At 48.7% G+C, this 20390-nt stretch overlaps 1 protein-coding gene across 19 annotated transcripts in view; it reads left to right on the forward strand.

The window, feature by feature from the left end:
* Positions 1 to 20390, forward strand: part of NDE1 (nudE neurodevelopment protein 1) — an 83888-nt gene that overhangs the window by 5535 nt on the left and 57963 nt on the right. For 5 of the 19 annotated variants that reach the window (XM_065537637.2, XM_065537641.1, XM_065537642.2 and 2 more), the window contains exons 1-3: positions 1709 to 1743; positions 15518 to 15643; positions 18056 to 18209. In XM_065537637.2, the coding sequence (XP_065393709.1) occupies positions 15561 to 15643; positions 18056 to 18209 (237 nt within the window). In that variant the 5' untranslated portion in view covers positions 1709 to 1743; positions 15518 to 15560. Of the gene's footprint in view, positions 1 to 1708; positions 1862 to 2382; positions 2624 to 3393; positions 3535 to 12308; positions 12432 to 15239; positions 15366 to 15517; positions 15644 to 18055; positions 18210 to 20390 lie in introns of those variants that run through there. The other 14 variants (XM_065537646.2, XM_074028307.1, XM_074028303.1 and 11 more) reach the window with 8 other exon arrangements.

Raw genomic sequence — 20390 nt, forward strand, 5'->3', positions numbered from 1 at the left:
TATCGCCTGAGGTCAGGAGTTCGAGACCAGCCTGGCCAACATAGTGAAACTGTGTCTCTACTAAAAATACAAAAAATTAGCTGGGCGTGGTGGTGGGCGCCTGTAATCCCAGCTACTAGGGAGACTGAGGCAAGAGAATCGTTTGAACCTGGGAGGCGGACATTGCAGTGAGCCGAGATCACGCCATTGCACTCCAGCCTGGGCAACGAGAGGGGAAACTCCGTCTCAAAAAAAAAGAAAAAAAATTCTTTTTAAATTTGTTAGTAAACAATTAGGGTTGCTGTGAGAATTGTGCCTGGCACACACACACATTTAAAAATCATCATCATCAGGCAGGGTGCGGTGGCTCATGCCTGTACCCAGCACTTTGGGAGGCCGAGGTGAGTGGATCACCTGAGGTCAGGGATTTGAGACCAGCCTGGCCAACATGGTGAAACCCCGCCTCTACTGAAAATACAAAAATTAGCCAGGTGTGGTGATGTGGGCCTGTAATCCCAGCTACTCGGGAGGCTGAAGCAGGAGAATTAATTGAACTCAGAAGGCGGAGGTTGCAGTGAGTGGAGATGAGGCCACTGCACTCCAGCCTGGGAGACAGAGGGAGACTTCATCTCAAAATAAATAAATAAATAAAATCAAGATTATTTAACAAATACATATATTGTACTTACTATGTTAAAATTTCTGTTGTAAACGTTTTTACAAATGCTGTTAACTCATTTAGTCCTCTGCATAATGTCGTGTTTTTGTCTTTTGTTTGTTTGTTCTTTAAGACGGAGTCTTGCCCTGTAGCCTAGGCTAGAGTGCAGTGGTGTGATCTCGGCTCACTGCAACCTCCACCTCCCGGGTTCCCGCGATTCTCCTGCCTCAGCCTCCTGAGTAGCTGGGATTACAGGCGCGCGCCACCACATCAAGCTAATTTTTTGTATCTTTAGTAGAGACGGGGTTTCACCATGTCGGCCAGGGTGGTCTTGAACTCCTGCCCTCTTGATCCACCTGCCTTGGCCTCCCAAAGTGCTGGGGTTACAGGCGTGACCACCGCGCCAGACCCATAATGGCGTTTTATAGATGAGGAAACAGAGTCATAGAGGCGAGGAAACGGAATCATAGAGGCCAAACAACTTTCCCAAGATCACACAGTTAGTAAGGGGCAGAGCTAGGACTCAAAGCCAAGCTTATGACCAAATTCTTGTGCACTAAGTTCTCTTGCCTCTGGAGAAGATAATGATGCTGAAGATTCACTTTGGATGTAAAAGAGTAGGAAGGGCACGGGGCACTGCTAGCTCCAGTGGGCCTGAATCTTTGTCTTTCCTTCTGATTTGGGGAAAGTGCAAAAACGGGAAAATGCAATCGGAGTGAAGAAGAGGCCGGCTTATTTTCCTGAAATGCGCGGCCCGCAAGCCCAAACCCATTTCCCGGGTGTCCAGGCAGCGTCCTGCAGCATCTCCAAGGCCCGCCCGCCCCAGCCCAGCGCCCGGCAGCCGGCGCCTCCCAAGCCCCCCTCCGGCCAGGAGCCTCCGCCGCGTGGCCCCGCCGCGCCCGGCCTGGGAAAAAAGTTTCCAAACGACGCTGCTCTGCGCTGATTGGCCAAGGCGGACGCGGTACCGTGGAGCAGCAGCCAATGGGCGGCGCCGGCTGCGGGCTCCGGGGCGGGGGCGGGGGCGGGGGCGGGGTCCGGAGGGCCGGGGCCGTACCGCCCCTCACAGCCGCCGCCGCCGCCGCCTTGTCTTCGCCGCGCCTGCACCGGTAAGTGCGGGGCTGCGCCGGGCTGGGGTCGGGGTGGCTGCCCGGGACCTCCTCCGCAACTGGGAAGGCTCCTCTGCCCCGCCCCAGGACCCCGGAACCCCGGGCCACCGCCTGGCAGGTACCCCCACGCCCCTGGCTTGCGGGTCGCTTCCCGGCCGCCTGGACTCCCCCGGTCCCCGGGCTCCAAAATCCCGCCTCCCTGGAGCCTCCGGTCCTAAAAAGTTAGGCACTGAGTGCCTTGCCACCCGTGCGTCCCTCGCGCCCGCCCCTCGCCCTTGGCAACTTTGTTTCTCTTTCTGCGCTGGTCTCTCTTCCACCCGGTTGCCCTCTCCTCCTTCCGGGACTTCCTGGGTGGTTCAGCCTTGCCCTTCCCCAAACCCCCGCTGCCAGGCTCCATCCTCTTTCTCCTCTTCCTCCCTCCCCATACTCCTTTCCTAGATGCCCCTCGTCTCTTTTCTCTTTCTCTCTCCTACCCCTCCATCCTGCCACCCCCTTCCCTGCGACCCTAGACACCCCGATTGCAGCGCTACCCCTGCCTTCACACCCACTGTCCCGCCCCTGCAGGCCTCTTTCCAAAAACCTCCCCCCGCTCCCTCCCTCCGGGAACATGTTTGGGGCAGTCTCCTCTCGCTTTGCTCCAGTCTCTGCCGCAGGACGGTTCGGGTTTCTTCTGACAGCACATTGGGGACGGATTGGGTAAAGGACGAAAATGCTTATTCCGCAGCTTGAGTGATGGCTGGGCTCACCTGTCTCTCTGAGGTCCTGGGAAACCCCGCTGTCACCTTGACATCGCTTTTGGGGAGGCGACTTTATCTTTTCCGAGCCATCTCAGGCTTTCTGCCTCCTGAGGGCCTGAGCTTCCTTGATGGCTTTGTCCGTGGTTAGTACCAGGTTATGTCTCTTAATTTCTAGTTTGAGCCCGAGGCCCCTTTTAACGTTTTAAAGAAAAGGCCTTTGCAGCACGACCTGGGCAGGTTCATCATTTTTAGTTTTGTTATAGTGTATTCTAGAACAGGATGGTATTTTAGGGCATGGGTCGGGTGTTTTGAAGATTAATTAGATTCCAGCTATTCCCGAAGCCTCTTGTTACCCGACCACCCCAGCCTCCATCACCTCATTGGTATACAACCCCCTCCCTTTTTTTTTTTTTTTTTTTTTTTTGAGACAGTGTCTCACTCTGTCGCCCAGATTGGAGTGCAGTGGCTTTTTTATCTTGGCTCACTGCAACCTCCGTTTTCCGGGTTCAAGCGATTCTCCTGCCTCAGCCTCTGGAGTAGCTGGGGCTACAGGTGCGTGCCACCACACCCGGCTAATTTTTTCTATTTTTCAGTAGAGATGGGGTTTCACCATGTTAGCCAGGATGGTCTGGATTTCCTGACCTCGTGATCTGCCCGCCTTAGCCTCCCAAAGTGCTGGGATTACAGGCGTGAGCCACCGTTCCCAGCCTACAACCCATTTTGAGCCTTTCCTCTTAGTGTGTGTTTTGTGTAGGATTAAATGCAGATGATCTGTGCCGCTGAAGTCTCAGGGGCCTTTGATTCATATATTTTATCCCATGTTGGATAACAGTTTATTAACTTGACTTATTCTGTTGGATGTTATTTTTGTTTCCAAAGTGTGTTCTTTTATTTTATTTATTTATTTATTTAGAGACGGAGTCTTGCTCTGTTGCCCAGGGTGGAGTGCAGTGGCGCGATCTCGGCTCACTGCAACCTCAGCCTCCCGGCAATCTCAGCCTCCCGGGTTCAAGTGATTCTTCTGCCTCACCCTCCTGAATAGCTGGGATTACAGGTGTGTGCCACCATGCCCGGCTAATTTTTAGTAGAGATGGAATTTCACCATTTTGGCCAGGCTGGTCTTGTACTTCTGACCTCATGATCTGCCCGCCTCGGCCTCCCAAAGTGCTGGGATTACAGGCATGAGCCACTGCACCCGACCCTATCATTATTCTTTTTTTTTATGTAGAGGCAGAGTCTTGCTTTGTTGCCCAGGCTGGTCTCAAATTCCTGGGCTCAAGCAGTCCTTCTGTCTGGGCCTCCCACAGTGCTGAGATTACTTAGAGGCATGAGCCGCTGCACCCAGCCCAAAGTGTGTTCTTTTGCCTTAGAATGTGTGAACTGAGAAATGACACTCCTTTTCCTCACAAGGTAATTTCCTAACATGAGCATGCCTGTGTACAGAAAGTTTGTGCCTGCAGCTAGTACTATGTGTGTACCTCGTGCAATGGATGTAGGTGCTTTTCGTCTGCCCCCTTAAGCAGTGCCCAGCACTTAGTATGTGTTCAAGAAATGTTTGAAAAGGGATGGAGGAGGCAAAACCACAGTAGGAAAAATTCTTTCCCTGGAACTTGGTTCAGTAGAATAAAATTATCCTGGAACAATAGCTATTTTATTTTTTGTCCAAGTTTTTGTTTGTTTGTTTTTTGAGACAGGGTCTCACTCTGTCGCCCAAGCTGGAGCACAGTGATGCAATCACAGCTCACTGCAGTCTCGACCTCTCAGGCTCAAGCAATCCTCTTGCCTGAGCCTCCCAAGTATTTGGGACTAAAGGTACATGCCACCATACCTGGCTAATTTTTAAAATTTTTTGTAGAGATAGGGGTCTCACTATGTTGCCCAGGCTGGTCTCGAACTCCTGGGCTCAAGTGATCCTTCTGCCTCAGCCTCCCAAAGTGCTGGGTTAGGAGAGAGCCACGGCGCCTGGCCTAAGCTTTTTAAAATCTCTAAAGCAATCTGTGCTTACTGTATAGATGTATATGTAGTGTATCTTAAAGCAGTGTGTCAGGTACATATCCACAGGGCTTGCTTTACCCCCATTCTGGTGCATCCTCCAGACCCTTTTCTATTCTGTGTGCAGAGAGAGGGAAGTAAACAAAAGTGGGCACCCATTTGTAACATATCGTGAGCTTTCTTCCATATTAGTACATACAGTTCTTAACAACTGCATCGTTTTCCATTCAGTCCTCTGTTGACATTGAGGTTTCCAGTTTTCCACATTAGTGAATGATGGTGTGCATCTTTGAACATGGATCCTTGCCGGCCTAAGTATTTTTGTAGGCTGATCATTATAAACTTGGAAAGCACAAAGACAGAAGCCAGGCTTGCTGACTCTTGACCGATGTTACCCTAGTGATGTCACTTCTGCAAAATGCAAAGCCTGCGTCCTGGCTGTCGGAGCATGTACGGACATTTGGCAGCTTCTTTCCCTTCCCTCCCGCTCTTCTGTTTGTTTTGATTGGGAAGGATACGGAGTGGGGATGGAGAAGGGTGCTGAGTTAATTATTGATGGTTTCTTTATGTTTATTGCTCCTGACTAGCTGTGCTGGCTTTCTTCTCTCAGAGGAAAGCTGAAAGAGATTGCTTTGCTTTTTTCCCAGAGTTTTAAAATCAGAGGTGTGTGTCTCAAGTGTATTTTCAGACTTTTTTCTTAGCTTTAATCATGTAAAACATGCAAAAAAAAAAAAAAAAAAAAGCATGTGGAAACAACTTTTTTTTTTCTTTTTTGAGACGGATTCTCGCTCTGTCACCCAGGCTGGAGTGCCGTGGGGTGATCTTGGCTCACTGCAACCTCCGCCTCCCAGGCTCAAGTGATCCTCTCACCTCAGCCTCCTGAGTAGCTGGGACCACAGGTGTGCATCACTGCACTCGGCTAGTTTTTTGTATTTTTGGTAGAGATGGGGTTTCACCATGTAGCCCAGGCTAGTCTCGAACTCCTGAGCTCAAGTGATCTGCCTGCCTCACCCTCCCAAAGTGCTGGGATTACAGGCGTGAGCCACCACACCTGGCCAGAAACAAATTTTTGAAGGAGGCATAGATCTCAGTTGTGCAAAATAGATACTTTTTGTCCCACTGGGTCCTAGTTTGTCATTGTTTCTTGCATGCTCCCATCAGATTTGTCCACAGAGCTGCTGGGGCAGAGCTGATGGTGTGATGGTGTATTAAGAATGCAGGTTAGTGGCACACAGATGAAATAAATGCCTGTGGGATCCATTTTTTTTTTTTTTTTTTGAGACGGAGTCTCGCTCTGTTACCCAGGCTGGAGTGCAGTGGCCAGATCTCAGCTCACTGCAAGCTCCGCCTCCCGGGTTCACGCCATTCTCCTGCCTCAGCCTCCCGAGTAGCAGTAGCTGGGACTACAGGCGCCTGCCACCTCGCCCGGCTAAGTTTTTTTTTTGTATTTTTAGTAGAGACGGGGTTTCACTGTGTTAGCCGGGATGGTCTCGATCTCCTGACCTCGTGATCCGCCCGTCTCGGCCTCCCAAAGTGCTGGGATTACAGGCTTGAGCCACCGCGCCCAGCGTGGGATCCATTTTTAAGATAGCAGGCGCAAAGTTGCATATACTGAGACCAGGTATTAACACCTGTCTATTACAGTGCCTTTTAAAACACTGTGTGAGGGCCGGGCACGATGGCTCACACCTGTAATCCCAGCACTTTGGGAGGCCTAGGCGGGCAGATCACCTGAGGTCAGGAGTTTGAGACCAGCCTGGCCAACATGGCGAAGCCCCGTCTCTCCTAAAAATACAAAAAATTAGCTAGGTGTCATGACGTGCACCTGTAATCATAGCTACTAGGGAGGCTGAGGTAGGAGAATCGCTTGAACCTGGGAGGTGGAGGTTGCAGTGAGCTGAGATCATGCCACTGTACTCCAGCCTGGGCAACACAGTAAGATTCTGACTCAAAAAAAAAAAAAAAAAAAAAAGGAAAGACTGTGTGGGCCAAATGAAACAAGTGAATCTAATCTCCAGTCAGTCAGTTTGCAACCCCTGGGAAGCCTTGGACTTGAATGCAAAGACCCCTTGAACTTGGATCTAGTTTGCCTCTGCTGCTCACATGCACATTTAGAGATGACCAAGGCCTACAGTGTTTCTGCTTCCAAGAAACAGAGCGGTTGTCCTGTTTAGCCATCTCTTACAGTTGCACAGCTTAGAGAGGATAATGTTTGCAAACAATTTTTGAAATGTCTAGCACACAGCAAACAGAAGGCAAATTCAGTACTTAATGCTGATAAAATAAGGGAACCCTTGCAAGTCATCTTGCCTGCTTTCTGCCGCAGAGAGTAGTGCAATAGAACTTTCTGACGTTTTCATGTTGTTTATTTATTTATTTATTTGTTTATTTATTTATTTATTTATTTTTTGAGACAGAGTCTCGCTCTGTTGCCCAGGCTGGAGTGCAGTGGTGCAATCTCCGCTCACTGCAACCTCTGCCTCTGGGTTCAAGCAATTCTCTTGCCTCAACCACCCAAGTAGCTGGGATTATAGGCACGTTCCATCACGCCTGGCTAATTTTTGTGTTTCTAGTAGAGATGGGGTTTCACCATGTTGCCCAGGCTGGTCTCGAACTCCTGGGCTCAGGCGATCCACCCGCTTCGGCCTCCCAAAGTGCTGGGACTACAGGCATGCATCGTGATGCCCGGCTGATTTGTGTATTTTTAGTAGAGACAGGGTTTCACCTTGTGCTGGTTTCAAACTCCTAGATTCAAGCAATCTGCCCACCTCAGTCTCCCAAAGTGCTGGGATTATAGGCGTGAGCCATCGTGCCCTGCCTCTCTCTGACATTTTTAAATGACAAAGGCAAAAATCTTATACTTTTAAGATTGCTGTTTTATGATAAAGTGAAGTGCAGCTGTTACTTCTTCCTTCTTCGCCTCCAGCATCTCTCTTCCTTAAGGATAGCTTTTAAAATGTAAGGGTTTTTGGTTGAAATGCCGTTCCTGTGGTTTTTGTCTCTCGGTTGGGGTGAAAGGTTTTGCAGGCAGTGATATAAATCCAGTTCTCTGCTTAGTTTCTCCGCAGTCCTTGAAATCCAAAACCAGATCCCTCCCATCAGCCCGTTGTAATTAGAACCTGTCCCACAATAGCTGCACGTCCTAAAACATCTCAGATTCATTTCTTTCCTGAGGCTTAAGTTTTTAAACCTTACTGGCCAAGATAAGTGTTTTAAGAAGCTCTTTTATTATTATTATTATTATTACTCTCTTCTTTTTTTGAGATGGAGTCTTGCTCTGTCACCCAGGCTGGAGTGTGATGGCAGGATCTCGGCTCACTGCAACCTCTACCTCCCGGTTTCAAGAGATTCTTCTGTTTCAGCCTCCCGAGTAGCTGGGATTACAGGCATGTGCCACTACACCCAGCTAATTTTTGTATTTTTAGCAGAGAAGGGGTTTCACCATGTTGGCCAGGGTGGTCTTGAACTCCTGACTTCAAATGATCTACCCACCGTGGCCTCCCAAAGTACTGGGATTACAGGCATGAACCACCGCACCCTGCCAGGCTTGGGTGTTCAAGGAAGAGAAAAAGGCGGTGTGGTTGGGACATAAATGAATGAGAGGTGGTAGGGTAGGAAATATGTAGAAAACTATGCAGGGGCCTGATCACATTGAATCTTGCACATCTTTTACCTAACTTCAGGAGGAGTCAGTGCTTTTGTTGTTCCTGGTTCCTCACTTCTTGACTTTATTGTATGCTGACGACCTTCCATGCCGTGGACTGAGACTACCCTCAATAGGATCACCAATGTCTTTTTTTTTTTTTTTAAGGCAGCGTTTCACTCTTATCATCCAGGTTGGGGTACAATGGCACGATCTTGGTTCACTGCAACCTCTGCCTCCTGGGTTCAAGCGATTCTTCTGCCTCAGCCTCCCGAGTAGCTGGGATTACAGGTGACTGCCACCACACCTGGCTAATTTCTTGTATTTTTAGTAGAGATGGGGTTTCACCATGTTGGCCAGGCTGGTCTCGAACTCCTGACCTCAGGTGAATCACCTGCCTTGGCTTCCCAAAGTGTTGAGGTTACAGGCGTGAGCCACTGCACCCAGCCACCAATGTCTTAATGGCCATACAGTGCTCATTGATAGATGCCTTGGCCCTGGGCTATTGTTGCTATAGAATTGGTTTGATGACAACATATTACATGAGATCTGGGCTTATTAGAGCTTATGGCTTGAGCAGGGAGTCATTGGCCTAGGTTTATGCTGCTCCTGGCCTTGTTAATGACTGCTGTTAACACTCTACCCCCTTTTTATTTTTTTGAGTGGCTTGTTCTGTCGCCTAGGCTGGAAGGCTGGAGTGCGGTGATCTTGGCTTACTGCAGCTTCCGCCTCTCAGGCTTAAGTGATTTTTCCTGCTTCAGCCTTCTGAGTAGCTGGGACTATAGGTGCGCACCACCGTGCCTGTTTAATTTTTGTTTTTGTATTTTTAGTAGAGACGGGGTTTTACCATGTTGGCTAGGCTGGTCTCAAACTTCTCACCTCAAGTGATCCGTTTGCCTCGGCCTCACAAGGGGTTTTGATTACAGGCGTGAGCCACTGCTCCAGGCACCACTCTACCCTTTTGACTTTGAGCAAGTAAGGTCATTGACTCCATACATTCATTAGGATTCCTGCGTGGCAGAAATCTAACCCCAACTGATGTAACCAAGACAGGGAATTGATTATCTCATAACCTTAAATCAGGTGTGGCTGCATCCAGGTGTTCAAATGATATTGTCAGGACCCAGGCTTTCCATCTCTCATCTCTTGGCTATGCTCTCCTCTGTTTTGGCTTCACTCTCAGGCAGGCTCTCCCTTCTGATAGCAAGATGACCACCAGCAGTTTCAGGCTTACCTCCAGCCACCTTACCAACCCTAGTGGAAGGAGAGTTTCATTTTTGACAGCTGTGCAAAAGGTCTGGACCCGGGCCCTCATTGGCTCAGTATGGGTTAGGCCCATCCTTAAGCCAGTCATTGGCTCAGCATGGGTTAGACCCATACCTGTCACTGACTGAGCATGGATGGGTTAGGCTCATACTATCATTGGTTCTGCGTGAATTAGGCCCACCTCTGTCATTGGCTCAACATGGGTGAGGCTCACCCTGTCATTGATTCTTCGTGAATTAGGCCCACCTCTGTCATTGGCTCAACATGGGTGAGGCTCACCCTGTCATTGATTCTTCGTGAATTAGGCCCACCTCTGTCATTGGTTCAACATGGGTGAGGCTCACCCTGTCATTGGTTCTGCGTGAATTAGGCCCACCTCTGTCACTGGCTCTGTGTGGGTTAGCCCAACTGGTGAGCTGATCACTAAGGACATGAGTAGGCATATGCCTCCTCCCAGATGCGGAGGATGATGTCAGATCCCTCTGAACTCATGAAATGAGTAGGATATTCTCCAAAGGGCATATTGTGCTGTCACAGAAGATGGAAACATGAGTGCATGTCTGGAAAAAAAAACAACTACAAATCATTAGCTTTGTATGACATTTATTTTTTGTTTATATGTTTTTGAAATGGAGTCTTGCTCTGTTGTCCAGGCTGGAGTGCAGTGGTATGATCGTGGCTCACTGCAACCTCTGCCTTCTGGGTTCAAGCGATTCTTGTGCCTTAGCTTCCCGAGTAGTTGGGATGATAGGTGCCTGCCACCACACCCAGCTAATTTTTGTATTTTTAGTGGAGACAGGATCTTGGCCAGGCTGGTCTCAAGCCATCTGCCTGAACTCCTGACCTCAAGTCATCTGCCTGCCTCAGCCTCCCAAAGTGCTGGGATTACAGGCAGGAGCCACCACGTCTGAGCATATGACATTTCGCCCTTCTGCCTTGATCAAACTTTCAGAGAATCTGCTTCCCAGAGGGATGGGTGGGTCAGGAAATAGCATGTTTTCTCTAAATGAGGGAAAGGATTGAAAGTGAATATGGGTCCCAACAAATGTAGAGTTATCAGTAAGTTCCGTGCTTGAATCTAGGTACAATTATGTATTTCCTGGTTCTGCGTGAATTAGGCCCACCTCTGTCATTGGGTCAACATGGGTGAGGCTCATTAACTTCCACCAGAAGTTAGTGGTGGTGTCTGTGTTGATACTTACATGTTAAGCCTAATGATTTCATGTTTTAACCACAACTATAACTTTTTGGTTGTATCTTTGAAAGTGATGGTTTTTGCTCATTCCTTTGTCCCCAAGGATACACACCAGCCTCTGAGTTCTCCTGAGGGAAGGAAGGGACCTTGGGCACAACCTTTTTTTTTTTTTTTTTTGAGAGGGAGTCTTGCTCTAGTGCCCAGGCTGGAGTGCAGTGGTGCAATCTCGGCTCACTACAACCTCTGCCTCCTGGGTTCAAGTGATTCTCCCGCCTCAGCCTCCCGAGTAGCGGGGATTACAGGTGCACACCACCATGCCCAGCTAATTTTTATATTTTTAGTAGAAACAGGGTTTCACTATGTTGACCAGGCTGGTTTCAAACTCCTGAGCTCAGGTGATTCACCCGCCTTGGCCTCCCAAAGTGCTGGGATTACAAGTGTGAGCCACTGTGCCTGGCCTTGGACACAATCTTTTTTTTTTTTTTTTTTGAGACGGAGTCTCGCTCTGTCATTCAGGCTGGAGTGTAGTGGTGCAATCTCGGCTCACTGCAACCTCCACCTCCTGGGTTCAAGCGATTCTCCTGCCTTAGCCACCTGAGTAGCTGGGACTACAGGTACCCGCCACTGCACCTGCCTAATTTTTGTGTTTTTAGTAGAGACGGGGTTTCACCCTATTGGCCAGGTTGGTCTTGAACTCCTACCTTGTGATCCGCCTGCCTCAGCCTCCTGAAGTGCTGGGATTACAGGCGCAAGCCACTGAATCCAGCCTGGATGCAATCTTATTTGGATTTATCATGCCCTTTTGACAAGCTCAGAGCCTCAAATAAATTCAGAATATAGGTGATTACATCAGACAGACTCTATCAACAGGGAGTATACAAACCATTAGCCCAACTGTTAATAGAAGTCTGCTTTCTTGCCGGGTGTGGTGGCTCACACCTATAATCCCAGTGCTTTGGGAGTATGAGGCAGGAGGATCGCTCGAGCCCAGGAATTTGAGACCAGCCTGGGCAACATAGTAAGACCCCATCTCTTAAAAAAAAAAAAAATTAGGTGGGCATAGTGGCGCACACCTGTAGTACCAGTTACTCAGGAGGCTGATGTAGGAGGATCACTGCCGCCTTGGAGTTCAAGGGTGCAGTGAGCTATGATTGTGTCACTGCACTCCAGCCGGGATGACAGATTGAGACCCTATCTCTTAAAAAAAAAAAAAAAAAAAAAAAAAAAAAAAAAAAAAAAAGAAAAGAAAAGAAAAAAAAAAAATTTGCTTCCCTCACCTCTGTTGTGAATCAGCTCAAAGTCCTGAGAGCCAGGGCCCTTACCGGCCACATCCTCTAGCTGTTGGCTAATTTGTTTCATCTTCTTTTAGGTAATTCTCCAGAATTACATCTCCTTCCTCTTCTTCACCTTCCAGTTACTCCCGCACTCAGTTCGTCTTTCCTCCTCCACTGTGTAGAAACTCTTCTTGCTCACACTGCCAGTGACCGACTTTCGCTCAGCCTCGTGGATATTTTCCAGCCCTTATCTTCCCTGCTTCTCTGTTGCATCCTTGTGACACTGGAATGTTTCCCTTTTTTCCCTTGAAACCGTCCACTCCCAGGACAGCACACCTCCTGATTCTCATCTCTCTCACTCCTCATCTCTCTCTCTCTGTGTTTCTTCTCTGCCTCCTTCGGTTACCATTTCTTAAATTGCCCACCTTTCCAATATTGGCATTCTCTGTTCCATACAGAGTCCGTAGGAGATTCTCTCATTGTCACAAGGAAAAGAAAAACCAGCTACAGATGCATGACTCTCAAAAGGATATTGTTGACCCAATTTCAACCCTGAGTTTCAGCCCCGATATTGCATGTAGGTGTGTTATGGACATGTCAAGCTGTGAATGTCTGAGACTAGGTTTGTTATCTCTCCCTAACCCCCCACCCACCTACCCAAGAGTTTTCCTTTTTTTTTGGAGATGGAGTCTCGCACTGTCGCCCAGGCTGGAGTGCAGTGGCACGATCTCAGCTCACTGCAAGCTCTTCCTCCTGAGTTCACTCCATTCTCCTGCCTCAGCCTTCTGAGTAGCTGGTACTACAGGCACCCACCACCACGCCCCGATAATTTTTTGTATTTTTAATAGAGACGGGGTTTCACCGTGTTAGCCAGGATGGTCTCGATCTCCTGACCTCGTGATCCGCCCGCCTCGGCCTTCCAAAGTGCTGGGATTACAGGCGTGAGCCACCGTGCCTGGCCGAGTTTTCCTTTTGATAGTCCTTTTTTTTTTTTTGAGATGGGATCTTGCTCTGTTGCCCAGGCTGGAGTACAGTGGCATGGTCATGGGTCACTGCATCCTCGACCTCTCCTTGCCCCTAATCCTCTCGAGTAGCTGGAACTATAGACACACCACCATGCCCAGCTAGTTTTTGTAGAGATAGGGTCTCACCAGGTTGCCCAGGCTGGTCTGGAACTCCTGGGCTCAAGCATTCCAGCTGCTTTGGCCTCCCAGTGTGCTGGGATTACAGATATGAGGTACTGCACCCAGCCACCTTCTAGAAGTCTTTATCTCTGGTGATGGGGATGGTGGTGGCACCCAATTGCCTAAGGTAGAGCCCCAGAAGATGTCCTCACCTCCTTTTTCTCTCTCCCCTACCCCAAAAGTCATAATTCGTCAAGTTCTGGTAATTTTGCCTTCTAGATATTTTTGGAGTCCCTTTCTGTCCCCTCCATCTTCGTTCCTACTTTCTTTGTTTTAGACAAGGTGTCCCTCTCTTGCCCAGGCTGGAGTGCAGTACGGTGATCATAGCTTACTACGGTCTCAAACTCCTGGACTCACATGATCCTCCTTCGTCAGCCTCCGGAGTAGCTAGGACTACAGATATATTGCACCACACCAGTCTAAGTTACTAAAAAGTTTTTTTTTTTTTTTTGGTCAAGGTAGGGTCTTGCTATGTTGCCCAGTCTGGTCTTGAACTCCTGGCCCCAAGCGGTCCTCTTGCCTTGGCCTCCCAAAGTGCTGGGATTGTATGTGTGAGCCAGTATACCTGGCCTATTCTCACTTTCTAATTCAGGCCACCTTCCTTTCTCTTTTCTTTTTTAAAATAGGATCTCACTTCATCACCCAGGCTGTAGTGCAGTGGCACTATCTTGGCTCACTGCAACCTCTGCCTCCTGGGCTCAGGTGATCCTCCCATCTCAGCCTCCTGAGTAGCTGGGAATACAGGCATGTGCCACCACACCTAGCTGATATTTTTCTATTTTTAGTAGAGACGGGGTTTCACCAAGTTACCCAGCCTGGTGTCAAACTCCTGGGCTCAAGTGATCTGCCTGCCTTGGCCTGCCAAAGTGCTGGGATTACAGGCACAAGCTACTGGACCTGGTCTCCACCTTCCTTTCTTGCATTGCTGCAGGAGCTCCCCTTCTTAGGCCTTGTCCTTCCTCTGCCTGTCCATGGCCACCAGGACCAGCTATTTAAGCAGGAGAGCCCATCATATCACATTCATATCACATCACTCTCTTTCTTAAACTTCCTCCAATGGTTTCTGATGGCCACTAAGTTTCTTAACATCTTGCACAAGCCGTCCGTGACTTAGCCCCTCTATTTCAGTCTGTCCAGGTTCACTTCCACTCCTTAGCTTTCAACCCAGGCCTGCCAGACTCCCTCTAGCTCCCCTAACAAGTGCCTGGCTGTTTCTCCTCATTCCTTCTTCCCCTACTCAATTACCATTGCCTTCCAGTTCTTTCATATTCTTTTTTTTTTTTTTTTCAGATGGAGTCTCACTCTGTCGCCCAGGCTGGAGGTGCAGTGGCACGATCTTGGTTAGCTGCAACCTCTGCCTCCCACGTTCAAGCGATTCTCCTGCCTCAGCCTCCTGAGTAGCTGGGACTATAGGCGTATACCACCATGCCTGGCTAATTTTTATATTTTTTTTTAGTAGAGACGGAGTTTCACCATATTGGCCAGGCTGGTCTCGAACTCCTGACCTCATGATCTGCCTGCCTCAGCCTCTCAATGTACTGGGATTACAGGCGTGAGCCACTGCACCTGGCTCTTTCATATTTCACATGCTCTTCGTGTGTCACCACTTCTAGGAAGCCTTCCTTGACTCTCAGGTTGAGTTTGGAACTTCTGAAATATCCTGGGCACTGATAGAAATGTTTATTATCTTGATTGTGATGATGGTTTTTCAGGTGCATACATATTTCAAAACACACCAATGTGTACATGCAAGTATATGCAATTTATTGCATGTGAAAATCCTGTGCACATTTCTGTGGCTACACTAAGCGCATAGTTTTATCAAAATTTACATGGGGTTGGGTGCGGTGGTTCACGCCTGTAATCCCAGCACTTTGGGAGGCTGAGGTGGGTGGTTCACTTGAGGTCAGGAGTTTGAGACCAGCCTGGCCAACATGGCGAAACCCTGTCTCTACTAAAAATACAAAAATTAGCCAGGCGTGGTGGCGCATGCCTGTAATCCCAGATGCTCAGGAGGCTGAGGCACAAGAATCATTTGAACCCAGGAGGCAGAGGCTGCAGTGAGCTGAGATCACGCCACTGCACTCCAGCCTGGGTGATAGAGCAAGATTCTGTCTCAAATAATAATTATAATAATTATTATTGTTTATGCATAATTTCCATTCCAGCCCTTACTCCCCCGCTCCCTCCACCAGACTGTGAGGCCCCTTTAGGGAAGGCAGGCATCTTGGAGACATTTTATATGGCTCCCTAGGTCCTTTAGTAGGTGCTCAATAAATATTTACGTAGGGATATCCATGAGCCTTGATGTTAACCCAGGGCATATAACAGGTGAGTGGATTGTCTTTTGTTTGGGTTTAGCTTCAGATTTTTGGCAGTATTTAATAATTTAACCCAGCATAAAGTTTTGTTTTTTTTTTATGTTAAAGGGGATCACCTATTTAACCAGATGTGGATAATCATTTTAAAATCTTCTCCCCTAGACACCATGCCACAAAGAGAGTGATCTCTTCCCCTATTTTTACAATGGAGGACTCTGGAAAGACTTTCAGCTCCGAGGAGGAAGAAGCTAACTATTGGAAAGATCTGGCAATGACCTACAAACAGAGGTCAGTCTGAGTTCACCTGCTTTTCTTTTTTTTTTGAGATAGGGTCCTGCTGTGTTACCTAGGCTGAATGCGGTGGCAATTCCTAGATGTGATCATAGTGCACAGCCGCCTTAAAACTCCTGGGCTCAAGTGATCCTCCCGCCTCAGCCTCCCAAGTAGCTGGGTCTATAGGTGTGCCTCACCAGGCCAGGCCTTTTGTTTTCTTTTTGTGGAAACAGGGGTCTCACTATGTTGCCCAGGCTGGTCTTGAACTCTTGGACTCAAGCGATGCACCCCTACCTCCCACAGTGTTGGGATTACAGGTGTGAGCTCTCTTTCTTCTATAAAAAGAACAGCAACCCTTTATTTCAGGCCTGTTATGTGCCAGGCATTGTGAAAGGCTTAACTTATACTATCTCAAAACTACCCATGAAAAAACTATTAGCACCCCATTTTATAGATGAAGAAACTGAGCCTCAGTGAAGGCAGATAACTTGCCCACAGTCACACGGCCAATATGTAGCAGAGCTGGAATTTGAACTCCAGACCTATGGTCCTGATTATCCTACTATGCTACTTTCCATTTTGTCTTCTTCTTTTCTTTTTCTTCTTTTTTTGGTTTTTTTTTGAGACAGAGTCTCACTCTGTTGCCCAGGCTGGAGTGCAGTGGCACCATCTTGGCTCACTGCAGCCTCCACCTCCTGGGTTCAAGCAATTCTCGTGCCTTAGCCTCCCAAGTAGCTGGCATCACAGGCACCCGCCACCAAGCCTGGCTAATTTTTTGTGTTTTTAGTAGAGACGGGGTTTCGCCATGCTGGCCGGGCTGGTCTCGAATTCCTGGCCTCAAGCGATCTGCCTGTCTCACCCTCCCAAAGTTCTGGAATTACAGGCATGAGCCACCATGCCTGACCTTCCATCTTCTTTTCTTTTTTTTTTTTGAGACGGAGTTTCACTCTTCTTGCCCAGGCTGGAGTGCAGTGGCGCGATCTCGGCTCACAAGCTCCGCCTCCCGGTTTCAATCGATTCTCCTGCCTCAGCCTCCCAAGTAGCTGGGATTACAGGCATACGCCACCACACCCAGCTAATTTTGTATTTTTAGTAGAGACGGGGTTTCTCCATGTTGGTCAGGCTGCTCTCGAACTCCCGACCTCAGGTGATCCACCCGCCTCGGCCTCCCAAAGTGCTGGGGTTACAGGCGTGAGCCACTGTGCCTGGTGTCCATCTTATTTTCTAGAAGGGTTTTTATCAGTTCCTAGATACCACATCTGGTAAGTTCTTTGTGCACAGGGAAAGAGCTTTTCCCTGTGCCTAGCAAAATATATTGCTGCAGATTTTAAGATTTGAAACTGTGTTTTGGTCAGTGCTCATATCTGGGAGGTTTGTTTTTGTGTTTGGTTTGGCACTGTTTTTATTTCTAATGGGTCTTTATAATTTGCACATAGACACCTTATTCCAATCCCTAGTTTCCTTTATTTATTGCAGAATTATTTTAGGTCCAGGCACAGTGGCTCACATCTGTAATCCCAGCACTTTGGGTAGGCAGATCACTTGAGCTCAGGAGTTTGAGACCAGCCCTGGCAATATGGCAAAACCCCGTCTGTACAAAAAATACAGAAATTAGCGGGCATGGTGGCATGTTCTTAGAGTCTCAGCTACTTGGGAGGCTGAGATGGGAGAATTGCTTGAGCCTGGGAGGTCGAGGCTGCAGTGACCTGTGATCGCACCTCTGCATTCCAGTCTGGGTGACACAGCGAGACTCTGTCTCAAATAAATAAATAATTATTTTAGAGTCAGGGTCTCACTCTGTCACCCAGGCTGAACTGCAGTGGCTCTTCACAAGTGTGACCCTATCTCACTGCAACCCCTGGGCCCGCAAGTGATCTTCCTGCCTCAGCCTCCCAGGTAGCTGTCACTACAGGTGTGTGCCACCATGCCCGGCTGATTTTTAAACACATTTTTGTAGAGAAGAGGTCTTGCTATGTTGCCCTGGCTGGTCTCGAACTCCTGTCCTCAAGTAATTCTTAATGAGCCATTGTACCCCGCCCCTCCTACCTTCTTTATTCTAATTTGACTTAAAGGTAATTCAGGCTTGATATTTTAAAAACGTTCCTTGAATTTGGCCAGGCACGGTGGTGGCTAACGCTTGTAATCCCAGCACTTAGAGAGGCCGAGGCAGGCAGATCAGGAGTTTGAGACCAGCCTGGCCAACATGGTGAAACCCTGTCACTACTAAAAATAGAAAAATTAGCTGGGTGTGGTGGTGCACGCCTGTGGTCCCAGCTACTCGAGAGGCTGAGGCAGGAGAATCGCTTGAACCCGGGAAGCAGAGGTTGCGATGAGACGAGATTGCAGCACTGCACTCCAGTCTGGGCAATAGAGCGAGACTCTGTCTTCAAAAAAATTACTACGTGACAATTAACAATTCTGCTGTAGGGCAGAAAATACGCAAGAGGAACTCCGAGAATTCCAGGAGGGAAGCCGAGAATATGAAGCTGAATTGGAGACGCAGCTGCAACAAATTGAAACCAGGAACAGAGACCTCCTGTCCGAAAATAACCGCCTTCGCATGGAGCTGGAAACCATCAAGGTGAGGGGCTGAGAGGAAGTGTGCTCAGGTGTAGACAGGCTTCCAAGACAGGCATGGCAGGCTTGGCTAGAAGAAGGAACCCTGCAATGAGGGACTCCGGACCCCAGGCCCATGCTCATCTCTGGAAGGGCCTATGGGGCAGACGTGATCTTTGAACTCTTTGTGCTTCTAGTGGGTGATGCTTTTTATTTTTTCTTTTTTGAGACAGTTTCACTCTTGTTGCCCAGGCTGGAGTGCAGTGGCGTGATCTCGGTTCACTGCAACCTCCACCTCCCAGGTTCAAGTAATTCTCCTGCCTCAGCCTCCTGAGTAGCTGGGATTATAGGCGCCTGCCACCATGCCCAGCTAAATTTTTGTTTGTATTTTTAGTAGAGACAGGGTTTTATGTTGGCTAGGCTGATTTCAAACTCCTGACCTCAGGGGATCCATGGTGGGTGAAGCTTTGAGAAGCGAGGCACTCATGTTCCCATGGACTTGCTTGGTTGTCCTCACCGATTTTATAGGGCACATGGCAGGAAGACTTTTTTTTTTTTTTTTTTTTTTTAAATAGGGTCATGCTCTGTTGCCCAGACTGGACCACGGTGGCTGGATTACAGCTCACTGCATCCTGGACCTCTCAGGTTTAAGCAGTCCTCCCACCTGGGCTGGGCATGGTGGTGCATACCTGTAATCCTGGCACTTTGGGAGGCCGAGGTGGACAGATCACAAGGTCAAGAGATTGAGACCATCCTGGCCAACATGATGAAACCCTGTCTCTACCAAAAATACAAACATTAGCTGGGCGTGATGGTGCGCACCTGTAGTCCCAGCTACTCAGGAGGCTGAGGCAGGAGAATCACTTAAACCCGGAGGTGGAGGTTGCAGTGAGCTGAGATTGTGCCACTGCACTCCGGCCTGGCAACAGAGTATGACTCCATCTCAAAAAAAAAACCAAAATCCTCCCACCTGAACCTTGGGAGTAGCTGGGACTATAGGCGTGTGGCACCACGCCTGGTTAATTTTTGTATTTTTTATAGAGACAGGGTTTCGCTATGTTGCCCAGGCTGGTCTTGAACTCCTGGACTCAAGCAGTCCCTCCTGCCTTGGCCCCGCAAAATGCTGGGATTACAGGCATGAGCCACCACCTGACCAGGGAGACATTGGAGGTGTTGCTAGAGTAATATTATCAGGTGCAGTGTTATAGCCCTTAGCTACATTCAGCTGCTGAAATTTAATGAATTAAAATAAAAACTTCATTCCTCAGTTACAGTAGCCACATTTCAAGTGCTTAGGAGCCACGTTTGGCCAGTGAGTTTCCTTAGTGGACAGAGGGGCTATAGAACATTTCCTTCATTACCAAAAGGTCTGTTGGACTGTGCCAGTTCAGAGCAGGTTTCTCGACTTGGCTGCTGTTGACATTTGATCCTGGATCATCCTCCTTTGGGAGGGACTGAGGTTTGCTTTGTGGCTTTTTTGTTTGTTCGTTTTTTATGAGACAGAGTCTCGCTCTAAACCCAGGCTGGAGTGCAGTGGCGCAATCCCGGCTTACTGCAAACTCCGCCTCCCGGGTTCAAGCCATTCTCCTGCCTCAGCCTCCTGAGTAGCTGGGACTACAGGTGCCCACCACCATGCCTGGCTAATTTTTTTTGTATTTTTAGTAGAAACGGGGTTTCACCGTGTTAGCTAGAATGGTCTCGATCTCCTGACCTCGTGATCTGCCCGCCTCGGCCTCCCAAAGTGCTGGGATTACAGGTGTGAGCCACCGTGCCTGGCTTTTTTTTTTTTTTTTTTGAAATGGAGTCTTGCTCTGATGCCCAGGCTGGAGTGCAGTGGCATGATCTCACCTCACTGCAACCTCTGCCTCCCAGGTTCAAGTGATTCTCCTGCCGCAGCCTCTTGAGTGGCTGGGATTACAGGCACCCTAAAGTGCTGGGATTACAAGCGTTGAGTCACCCCACCTGGCCACATTGTGGGATGTTTAACAGCATCCCTGACCTCCACCCTCTAGATGCCAGTAGCATTTTCCCCACCTCCAAGGTGGTGAAAACCAAAAGCACCTCTAGACATAGCCAGGTATCCGGAGACCCAGTGCTCTGAAAAGTAAAGACCGGGCCTTCTGTACGTTCTATAGGGCTCAGCAAGGGATCACTAAGTCAACACTGTGCCCCAGAGACTGGCTCTCAGCCCTGCTGCCAGCCGGCA

Source organism: Macaca fascicularis, chromosome 20 (assembly GCF_037993035.2).
Source record: "Macaca fascicularis isolate 582-1 chromosome 20, T2T-MFA8v1.1".
NCBI classification, from domain to species: Eukaryota; Metazoa; Chordata; class Mammalia; order Primates; family Cercopithecidae; genus Macaca; species Macaca fascicularis.